This window comes from Chaetodon auriga, chromosome 3, assembly GCF_051107435.1.
Source record: "Chaetodon auriga isolate fChaAug3 chromosome 3, fChaAug3.hap1, whole genome shotgun sequence".
NCBI classification, from domain to species: Eukaryota; Metazoa; Chordata; class Actinopteri; order Chaetodontiformes; family Chaetodontidae; genus Chaetodon; species Chaetodon auriga.
Genome location: NC_135076.1, coordinates 19126652 through 19138559, shown reverse-complemented (window position 1 = coordinate 19138559; position 11908 = coordinate 19126652). Strand labels below are relative to the sequence as shown.

Sequence of the window (11908 nt, the reverse complement as noted above, 5' to 3'; positions counted from 1 at the left end):
GGAATGTGAAAGATGTCGCTGGTGGCACCATAACAGACCTCTTTCACTTTCATTGGAAATTATTATTAAGCATGAAGTAGGGCACCGTTATTGCATCAATGTGCTACAATGCGACTGCTTATCTCGGGAATAAAATTTCTATATCGCAGCAATGAATGCTGGCACCTTCATCAGCGCTGCGTTGTCACAGCATCACGGTTTTTGCTCCACGAGAGCGGCCCGCCTATCACTCTTCTGTCCAATCACACAATCCCATCGTTTTTGGTTAGAATTTCAAAAATGATTTGCTCCGATGAACTTTAAGGGCGACATCTTGCCTCCTACAGCTCGATTTACACTTCAGATGAACCATATGTGATGTCAGTGAGGATATTTCATCAGGAGCTCTGCTGCGTTTGGACATTTAGCCTGTGCCAAAGTTTGAAAGAGATCCCATAAGACACCGCTGTGGCACTGGTTCATGGAGGATGCTAGGTAGGTTTACTTTAGCGAATGAAATGGACCTCGTCTGGATTGTGCGTTCTCCGCGCAGATCGGCTCGCTTCTCGGTCGCTCGACCTGCGCACGAGGATTTCAGCACATGATTGCAGAAACGCACTTTTTACATTGTGGCAAAATCATTTGAAAATGAGCGGGAAGTGACCGTGAATGACATCACATCTTTTGGTAATATGCGTAGATGAATCCATGTTTTCCGTTTTGTATTGTTGTTATTTTTTGTGTTGATTTTTCAGCGCGCGACTCTGTGGGATGGCACTGAATGACCAGTTACACGAAGGAAGGCTCGAGTTATGGTTTTAATCATATTTAAAGTAAGAGTTGTTGTTGTTGTTTTTTAATTCTCAAATATCAGTCCTGTAAACTGAAGCTTCGATTACTTAAGTTTTATTTACGGGTAGCTTAGATTATATCCTGTGTTTTCAAAATGTTTAAGCCGATTGTGCATACGTCTGTGTGTCTCCTATAGACAGGCGTCTAAGTAAACAAAGAAACATAAATAGTTATCATAGTCAGTGCATTCGATGAAATTCGGCATCTGCCCGAGATCATTTTCTGAACGTCGGATCACGAGACAGCAAGGGGCTATAGTGCTCTAACAGAACGTGGAAAAGTAGGCTAATTACTGTTTATACATTGTTCCCATATAATTATGATCCACAATGCCAAGATAGAATAAAAATGCCAGCTGACTCAAAGGTAGAATATGCTTTGCAGCTGAGCTATATAGCATTATAGGCTCACGTTGAAAATCTTAAAGTGATAGTAATAGTAAAGTAATAATAATGGTAATAATCATTTTGAATTTGGAGATAAAATTGTACAGATAGAGCTCGAGGGATTTATTGCCAGTCTGGGTACTGACTGAGCACTAAAGTATTTATGCCATCAATAAAATATAAGCTGTGACAGTTAAGTGTCATAGGTCGCCTGGCACTGTATAAAATGCACATACGCATCTTGTTGGACAAAAATTGGTAAAAGTAGAGTGAAAGTGATCCATAAGAACCTCATATATCATTGTTTACTTAGTCTGTGAGCATTAATTGTAACAAAGGTTATAGGTTATGAGTTATTCATGTGTGTGTGTGTGTGTGTGTGTGTGTGTATATATATATATATATATATATTTAATGAAATGAAACATTACAATAATTAAAATCGATTTACATGTAAAATAAAACAACAACAATCACTTCAGTTTGGAATCTAAACATCCATATTGCAAGAGAAAATCAAAGGAAGCATGTTTTTCTTGTTTATTTTGCAGGTATGTCTTCAGGGACCTCTTCTTTAACCCTTTTGTGGTGGATTCTTAAGACATAAATGTAAAACAGCAAACTGTTGTAGTGAGATATGGTTTTGCATATAACACTGTTGTTTTGTTCTTACCTTTGGTGGGTTTCCTTTGTCAAGCCCATGTGTGATGTAAGGGATAGGTGGGTGGTGCCATAGGAAAGGCAGGCCACTTGGTCTCCACTGCCTCGTGCATTGTAACATTTTTTCCACACAGCAGGTCAAAAACCTTGGCTTCTATCTCTTTATATTTTTTGCAAGAATGGCTGAGAAGTCAGTAGCTGACAAGCTCTGCGATGCCTCTGCCAGGGGAAACCTTCCTGAAGTGTTGTTTTTGCTGCAAAATGGAGCAGATGTTAATGGATTTAATAAATACAACAGAACTGCATTGCAGGTTGGTACAAATCACTTCCAAACAAGTTTGTGTCAAAGTGAACTTGGAAAAATGTTTTTGTTCGTGGTGATTTTCTTTTTTTTTTTTTTTTTTTTTTTGCTGCAGCATGCTTGACTTCCTTATCTTGTTGTGCTGTTGTAGAGAAGGCCTGATCCTCTCCTGTCTTCAAAAATCTACTCGACTTTGTTCATTATAGTGATGAACAAAGTCGACTGGACACTTGATAAATATCAACCGAAATGGTATAAATAGATATAAATAGTTTTCAAATGAATCTGTGTGTGAATCTGTGGAGTTAGCATGGTGAGCTAGCTGATCTGAATACTGAGTGAAAAAAAGCTACACAGCTAACCAAAATCATTCTGAAATTCATAGTTTTGCCGTTAATTATTTCATATCAGATTACCATAAGTGTGTGTGTGTGTGTGTGTGTGTGTGTGTGTGTGTGTGTTTAATAGAACAATAAGATGTTATTTTAGCACTGTAGGTTTAGCACTGTAGAAAGAAGTTATTGAGATATACAAAAGAATGAGCCCATTTTAGTATTATTGTAATAAAAGCGAGGCAGGGGACAAAGCAAAATTCAGTTTGAGATGGTGGAGTGTAAGTAAGGAGTGACAAAATGGTGGTGATGAGGAAGGACACCTTGAATGAGAGCTTCTCTTACACTACATGTGCCTGCTTGCATTTTTTACAGGTCTAGACAATTTTTAAAACAGTTTGAAGTCAGGTTCAGGCAAAGTCAATATCAGTAACACTAACATTATTACTATTAGTGGTAGTAACAATTTTATTGATGGTAATAATAAAAAGGATATCTTAAGATGATCACTGCAGTCATTTTAGTCTACTCATATTAATAATATCTAAGCACATTTCATATGTTGCTCTAACGTTTTTGGTGTTTTTTTTGTTGTTGTTTGTTTTAATGTTGAAAAAAGCTGCATGGTCTCTTTTTCTTATCAGCAAAATTGTTAATAGGCCGTTATAACTAAAGAACCAGTCTAGCAATGTTAATTGTCTGTTGTGTAGTGATGCATAAAAAAGCTAATTAGACTTTATTCATTCCAATTTGGGAAATTCTCTTATGTGCGTTATGCTGTAGCAGTCACACCCAAATTCTTCCACACACGTGCTGAGTCAGTCCTTCTCATTCAGCATCCAGTTCATCCTCCGTCTGTCTTTGCTCAGGTGGTGAAACTGGGGAATTCCGCCGTGGTTAAGGCACTTCTCGAAGCTGGGGCATACCCGAACTTACGCGATCCGGTCTGCGGCCTCACGGTGATGCACGACGCGGCGCGCGAGGGATTCGCAGATTCTGTTCGCGTGCTGGTGGACCACGGGGCAGACACGAATGTGGTCGATGACAAAGGTCACCTGCCGCTGCACCTGGCCGCCAGGGAGGGCCATCTGCAGGTGATCCGGCTGCTGATGGGACGCACCGCGAACCCCCAAAAGGCCAACGGACAGGGATACACCGCCCGGCAGCTCGCGCTCCGGTATGGAAGGATGGACATTGTCCAATACATGGACGAGTATCTGAGCTCACGTGAGTGGTTCACCTTTTAAGATTGTCTCTGAATAAAAATCCAAGCCATACTCTAACTTTAGAGATGTTTTTTTTTTTTTTTTTTTTTTTTTTTTTAACTTATATTTTATCTTAAAAAGGAGCTAAACCTCTGTGCAGCAGACGGTTACATACTGACCGAGTATTCAGTATGAAGTTGTGGACTTTTGTGTAGACATAAAGAATACTCCTGTTACGCAACCAAAACAAAACAAAACAAAACAAAACAAAACAAAACAAAACAAAACAAAACAAACAAACAAAGCTGGATAAAACTGAAAACAACCGATCTATAGTTAATAAACCAGTGTGATAAGGGTGGAAGGTATGCATGGAGAAGGAAGAGAATATGCGATTGCTATATTTGTATTGGGTTGTGTAGCGCATCTCTATGACCCGGCCTTCTATTAGCCTCATTCAGGGCAACGTGAATTTAAATCAGCAGTCTAATGAAGGAAACAGGTCAACATCAGCACGTGACAGAGAACAACGGCTTGTGAATTTAACGCAATAATAACCCTATTAGACCTTTATGCTTCTTGCCTGAAACGGCGGCAAATATAATGTGTGCGCATATTTGAGGCATTAAACGGATCCGAATAAGAATCAGGAAAACTTTATTGCGCCTCGCAAAGCGATGAAAGTTTACCTTTGACGTGTCTCAAGGAGGTAGACAGAAAAAAAGAAAATACATGGAGCAGAAATATATACAAAGCCTTTTAATCCCAGCAGGGTAATTGTTTCATTGCAGTACAAGTTGTTCAATACAGAGATAGAAAGAGGGATAAAATACTTAAAAAGGCATATAATGATAATAATGATGATAATAAAATGTGCCGGTGTGAATGAGCCAGAGTCTACCTTTCATATATATCATCATGTATTCACACATAGATGTACAAGCAGTTTGGCTGTAAAGTGCAAGTGTGTGCAAGAGTTAGAGTACTCACTCCATCAGAGGCTTTTTCTAATGTTAATGGAGGTGATTTTTGAATATGTTTGTCCTGCAGACATATATATTCAAATCCTGCAGAGGGATTTTATGACGGCAGCCTGATGGGAAAAGTTGGAATAAGTGTGTGTGTCCTGTGTCCTGTGTAATGAAGGTTGCTTTGTGCCTGCAGAGAGACGACGGTGAGGACTGTGAGGTGCTTGTTATTTTATTTGTTTTGTTTTTAACAGAAACGAAGTAGTTGGTCATTTCTGTACGAAGGCTGTGTCATTATATGTGGATTATACTCCAGCAAACTTAAAATGTTATAATGGCAAAATAAACGCGAGTTTATTTCATTTTGTTTTATTTTAAGCTCATCAGTGAGCTCTTTGTAGAGTCTGTCCTCCTCTGCCAGGCGTTGAACTCTCATCTTTACACTTCATTCTTGTTGACAGCCCCTGTGGTCGTGGTCTCATGATGAAGGGGTGTCATTAATGACGCGAGTCATTTCGCTACAACCAGTTTCAAAGTGTGGCAGTACTTTCATGTTTGATGTTTCATTTGACATTGGTGAGCGATCTAATTACTCTATATAGTAAACAGTCACAACAGGGCGAGGCCTGCTTCACTTGAAAGCAGAACCTGATGTACGGGGAGCAACAAGCCAAAAGAAACGAAACGAAAGTAAAAATCCTGACACTGCTTCTCAGCTCACTCTGAGCCCCGTGTTAGTGTGTTAGTGTGTTGTTTTTTATGGGAACATGAAGTTCACCCTGATTAAAGGTTTAGGTTATGGGGAGAGTTCAGTACTGTGATTATGAATATGAGTATTATGAATAAGGCTAATGAATATGTGCCCTGTCAGTGTTGCAAAATCACGTTTTATTGTATTGTTTGTTGTGTATTGCAGAGAGTGAGCATGCAAACAGTACAACATATCACTGCTCGAAACACTGTTATTTGTGTGTGTGTGTGTGTGTGTGTGTGTGTGTGTGTGTGTGTGTGTGTACGCAACCATATAGTAACAACCTGATCATTTTTTATCTAAATCGTTGTAGTTCGTCTAAAAATAATTTCAATGATACCATCGTTTTACTTGTCCGTTTAAATCTAATAGTATTTGACAAGTGCTGATAAATTGATGTTCGGATGAGTTAAATCCTTTTATGAAGCTATTTCATTAACAAAAGCTTCAAAATGTTGAGTTATTTTTTCAGCCACTCTGCGCAGCTGTAGGCCTACCGCATCCTGACCCCAGAGCTGCTGCAGGCCTCACATTTTAGCTCTATTTAAACTCAGATGACCTCAAGGTGGTCACATTTTTTAAGTAGAACCTCTTTTTTTTACTTCTTGCACAAATGACATGTTTTGGAAAAGAGAGGACTGACAGAGGCGTCCTAAGAATAATCTTTCTTTCATTGTGTTGTGTGGGATCCTCAGTCCTCTCTCTGAACGTGTCTGTCGCGCCATTTAGAGGAAAGAGGGATAAAATACTTAAAAAGGTATGTAATGATGATGATAATAAAATGTGCAGATGTGAATGAGCCAGAGTCTACCTTTCATATATATCATCATGTATTCACACATAGATGTACAAGCAGTTTGGCTGTAAAGTGCAAGTGTGTGCAGAGGTTAGAGGCTTTTTCTAATGTTTGTGGAGGTGATTTTTGAATATGTTTGTCCTGCAGACATATATATTCAAATCCTGCAGAGGGATTTTATGACGGCAGCCTGATGGGAAAAGTTGGAATAAGTGTGTGTGTCCTGTGTCCTGTGTAATGAAGGTTGCTTTGTGCCTGCAGAGAGACGACGGTGAGGACTGTGAGGTGCTTGTTATTTTACTTGTTTTGTTTTTAACAGAAACGAAGTAGTTGGTCATTTCTGTACGAAGGCTGTGTCATTATATGTGGATTATACTCCAGCAAACTTAAAACGTTATAATAGCAAAATAAACGCGAGTTTATTTCATTTTGTTTTATTTTAAGCTCATCAGTGAGCTCTTTGTAGAGTCTATCCTCCTCTGCCAGGCGTTGAACTCTCATCTTTACACTTCATTCTTGTTGACAGCCCCCGTGGTCGTGGTCTCATGATGAAGGGGTGTCATTAATGACGCGAGTCATTTCGCTACAACCAGTTTCAAAGTGTGGCAGTATGGAAGCCCTAAAAAGCCATGGATCAACATAATTTTTTCGCTCCGTTTTACTGTGATAAGGACATAATATTCCACTGTTTTATCGTTATAACGAGTTAATTTTCCGGTGAGGTAGGACGTCAAACCAACCCGCCAAACCAGAAGGTGCTCTGCTGCCCTGCACACCACCGACTGAAGCCAGGCCTGGACAGGCTTAACTTACCGAGTGTGCAGCTGCAGGAGAGCACGTCGTTATCACGATAAAACGGTGGAATATTATCTCCTTATAACAATAAAACGGTGGAATATTATGTGTTATCACGATAAAACAGTGGAATACTATCTCGTTATAACAATAAAATGGTGGAATATTATCTTGTTATCACGGTAAAACGGAGCGAAAAAAATATGTTGATCTATGGCCTTTTAGGGCTTCCTTATTTTAGGGCTTCCGTATGGCAGTGCTTTCATGTTTGATGTTTCATTTGACATAGGTGAGGATCTAATTACTCTATATAGTAAACAGTCACAACAGGGCGAGGCCTGCTTCACTTGAAAGCAGAACCTGATGTACGGGGAGCAACAAGCCAAAAGAAACGAAACGAAAGTAAAAATCCTGACACTGCTTCTCAGCTCACTCTGAGCCCCGTGTTAGTGTGTTTGTGTGTTGTTATTTATGGGAACATGAAGTTCAACCTGATTAAAGGTTTAGGTTATGGGGAGAGCTCAGTACTGTGATTATGAATATGAGTATTATGAATAAGGCTAATGAATATGTGCCCTGTCAGTGTTGCAAAATCACGTTTTATTGTATTGTTTGTTGTGTATTGCAGAGAGTGAGCATGCAAACAGTACAACATATTACTGCTCGAAACACTGTTATGTGTGTGTGTGTGTGTGTGTGTGTGTGTGTGTGTGTGTGTGTGTGTGTGTGTGTACGCAACCATATAGTAACAACCTGATTATTTTTTTTTATCTAAATGGTTGTAGTTCGTCTAAAAATAATTTCAATGACACCATCGTTTTACTTGTCCGTTTAAATCTAATAGTATTCGACAAATGCTGATAAATTGATGTTCGGATGAGTTAAATCCTTTTATGAAGCTATTTCATTAACAAAAGCTTCAAAATGTTGAGTTATTTTTTCAGCCACTCTGCGCAGCTGTAGGCCTACCGCATCCTGACCCCAGAGCTGCTGCAGGCCTCACATTTTAGCTCTATTTAAACTCAGATGACATCAGGGTGGTCACATTTAAGAAGTAGAACCTCTTTTATTTCTTGCACAAATGACATGTTTTGGAAAAGAGAGGACTGACAGAGGCGTCCTAAGAATAATCTTTCTTTCATTGTGCTGTGTGGGATCCTCAGTCCTCTCTCTGAACGTGTCTGTCGCGCCATTTAACTGCAACAGAACTGTTACCGCACTCATATTCATGCACAATGTCAGCGCACAGAGTGATTTTAGTACCGTTTCCAGGCCGCGATTTCATTTCCTTTTTTTTCCCTCAAACGTTTCCACAAAGTCCTCGACATTTTTGCTCGGATTGGATTAATTTTGATGTTGCTGTCTGAATGCGGAAGAAAAATAAAGCGCTAAGTGACGATAAGTTATAATGTCCAAGCTCACATTTCTCCTGGAGGTCCCATTCACCCATAATGCTCCACTATTCGACCAGCAGAGACCCTCCCAGCTGTGCGCAAGTGTGTCCGAGCCACCTGAGACCGTTTCGTTACATTTAACAGTTACGTTTAAAATAGTTTAAAGATCCTTGTGTGCAGGAACGGAGAACGGATGGGCAGGTTATTATTTCTTCTTTCTTCAATTAGCACGAAAAAAAGAAAAAGAAGAAGGAGGAGTCCGCCGTATATGGACTTCAATCCGGCAGTAATTTGACGACGATTGGACTGTACAGAGTCTGGATTGGCTGCGCTGTGTGAGAAAGAGGCCGATCCACAGCAAGACCTGACGCGACGAGCAACGACATCTGTGTTCAAACGAGTCAAACCTGTATCAGACATAAAAATTGGCAGTAAGGACTCTTTCAGTGATCTCTGCGTAGGTAGGATTTAATGTGGCCTATTAGGATACAATAGAAGAAGCCCTTATTGATCCCACAGATGGAAAATTCGGGCGTTACAGCAGCGCAAGGACAGAAAAAGAAAAGCACATTTACACAGAGAAACTTAAAGAGAATAAATCATTGAATATGTGTGAAATACGAATGAAATAGAAACTTGAGCAGTTAGACACAAAACGCAACATGAAAGGCACTACCATGCAGAACCCACAACTAAACGACTCAAGCAAAGGGACGTTAAGTAGCAGCAAAGTCTTTTTTTCTAACAGTAATGTGGCAGCTGTAACTCCTACAGCCAGTGTGTGCGGTTTATTTTGGGCAAAACTGACTGTCTTTCCTTTTTAAAATCACATTTTGGTCATGACTTGTGATTAAACACCGCTTCAGGTTTATGTCGTCTCTTACTTCCATGTGTGCCGTGGTAAAATACACACACTATGACGATGTTTATTTCTCATGTTGTGTGCCTTTATTATTATTGCACTTATTTGCTGTGGCATGGTTAGTGTTTATGCTTGCACGAGGATACATTTGTGCATAAACTCATTCATTTTTTCCCTCTCTCACACAGACTAAAAGAGGAGGAGGAGGATGAAGATGAAACCCTCTAATGCTTCTGCTTTTCTGCTCATGTCTTTTACCGATATGTTAACCTTTGTTTCTGAAATGGCTTAATAAATCAGCTGCAATGAGAAACAGCGTGTGATATTTGCACATTTATGCATAGGCCTATTTGCGCATGCTGTGTGGAGAGACAGGGGAGGTCAAGCTCATGTATTTGAGTACAAATGTATAGTTTGGGATATCACGATAAAAAAAAGTCTAAAAACATTGATTAATATACGACTCATGATAATGTTTGGGTAGAATAGTTTTTTGGATTGTTGTTTGTGACCAGTGCAGAGCAGATGACTTCATCTCGAAAGTAGATTTTGATTGAGATATTTAGGAAGTTTCACTCCAAGTGTTACTGAAACATAACATCAGAAGTCAGACAGAGGTGGAAACTGTCAGCTGAGTGTCAAAATGAATCAGATCATGTAAAGACTTCAGAGGAGGCCTGAATTGTGAAATTGTTCTATTTATCTACAATAAGGCAAAAGATGCACTAACACTAAGAATGACTGTCTACCAAAATAATAATGCCTAATATCCACTGAGTTACTAGTTACTAGCTGCACCCCCATTGATGACTGATGTGGATGTAAAAACTGAAAATAAAATGTAATTTTGCCAAAGCATCAGGGCTCTTATATAAGTAATGTGACATATGTCTGCCAAAATAAAAGGCAGCAATAAAGATCCCTGCTTGCTCACATTTGTATCTCTGTGTGGGTGTGTGGGTGTGTGTGTGCCAGTGTGCGTGTGCGTGTGCGTGTGCGTGTGTGTCAGACCAAGGTCACCTCACAATCGTGCGCGTTTGTGAGCCTCTTCACAGCTTCCTTTTTTCTTAACTTCTGAGTAAAACTAAGCTTATTGTGCGCAAAATGTCCAATTTTATGTTCTTTGTAACGGTTTTAGACTGAGGGGACTCCTATTTGTTAGTCTTCTGTTTGAATATCGAACTATTAAAAGCATTTTTATCGCCAAATATTTCGGCTACAGCGGCCCTTTGCAGCGGCGAAGTTAGTTCTGTGTTGGATAAGCAGCGCCTTCTTCCTCAGTGTCTCGCGGCTGGCTGCAGGAGGACGGTTAACTCTTCTTCCTGCCCTCCGCTTCACCACTGGGGGTTGAGTTAGGGACCATCAATATATTTGCAACACTGTTTAATACAATACCGATGTTTTTTTCAGTACTCGCCTATTAAAAAAATATCATTATTATTAAAAAAACAAAAACAAAGACGTCCATGCGTATTTCCTCTAAATCAATACCAAAATGTGTCACTACACAGGCCACACAGGACACACCTCCTTATTATGGATTTTAGTGCATCTTCTAGTTTTAATTCTTGTATAGTCACACATTTTGGTATTTATTTGTCATTGAGTCCCATGGAAGCTACTGAAATATATATACCCAGTGACGCCGAGTGATATTTATGTGAAATAGATGAATTACACATTAGTAATCAAAATAAGTGTGTGACATGAGAACAATTTACTATCATTTCTAAATAAAACAAATGACTAACAGTGGCATAGTGGCACAATCATCATAAAGGTATATAAAAAAAAACATTGTCATTGTGTCAGTGGAAATTAAAAAATGACACGGTTTGTGTGACCCAGTGAAAGGACGGAACAGGACACACCTCTTCACAATACGTTTTGATCTTGACTGGGAGTAACTGGGTCACATTGGCGTGGAAGCTACTGAAACAAGTAATACGTTTTACATAATTTGGTTTTTAGTTCTGAAGTCAGTTTCAAGACACATCCATTTCCGGAAGTAAATGCATTCTTCCCTTTCTAGTTTGCACACAGGAAAAAAATCACACCCACTGGCAGTTATGTTCTGTTGCAATGTCTATTTATTATTTGCCTGTAGTACATAGCATATGCATATTTATGCTTACAAACAAGGTCTAACAAGCATCCATACACAAACATACAACACACAGAACCCATTCACATATGAGCAAACCTTAATGTTCAGTCCTGTCCTTAAAGCAGAAAGTCCACCCAAAGCAGCATTCACTTTTCACTCCTGTGAGATTGAACATTCGAAATAAGTCTCAGCCAAGATCCAAAGACAGAGCCAAGGCTCTGTCTGGCCTGTGATTAAGCAAGGTTTTGTGCAGCTGTTTCATTGTTAGTGAATGTCAGACCCTCAGTGTTGACATCCATGAGTCATTTTCCTGGGATATGAGCACATTTTCTAACTCAGAGCTGTTAGCACATTACGGGAAATCTACTCGGAAATCTACTCGGGAACAGTTCAGAGTTCAAACGGCTCAAAAGTTAGCTTCTCACAAAGTGCCACATTGATCGGTGTGCATACAGCTTTGGGAGAGTAGTCATCACATGGATCAGGACATGTATGTGGATTCTATTTTTAATTAAACCGA

The 11908-nt window shown here is 39.5% G+C and overlaps 1 protein-coding gene across 2 annotated transcripts; it reads left to right on the top strand.

Annotated features, from left to right (window-relative positions):
- The first annotated feature begins 304 nt into the window (after window positions 1-304).
- On the top strand, window positions 305-9594 carry cdkn2c (cyclin-dependent kinase inhibitor 2C (p18, inhibits CDK4)). 2 transcript variants are annotated; one of them, XM_076725987.1, is made up of 5 exons: window positions 305-474; window positions 735-812; window positions 2056-2188; window positions 3380-3737; window positions 9470-9594. In XM_076725987.1, the coding sequence occupies exons 3-5, from the start codon at window positions 2057-2059 to the stop codon at window positions 9472-9474; spliced, it is 495 nt and encodes a 164-aa protein (XP_076582102.1). In that variant the 5' UTR covers window positions 305-474; window positions 735-812; window position 2056; the 3' UTR covers window positions 9475-9594. The 2 variants fall into 2 exon arrangements, with proteins under 2 accessions (XP_076582102.1, XP_076582101.1); XM_076725986.1 differs by lacking the exon at window positions 735-812.
- Window positions 9595-11908: the final 2314 nt, after the last annotated feature.

Coding starts and splice junctions, on each gene's coding strand:
- cdkn2c (XM_076725986.1), top strand. Junction 2,189..3,379: donor ACAACAGAACTGCATTGCAG/GTTGGTACAAAT, acceptor GTCTTTGCTCAG/GTGGTGAAACTGGGGAATTC.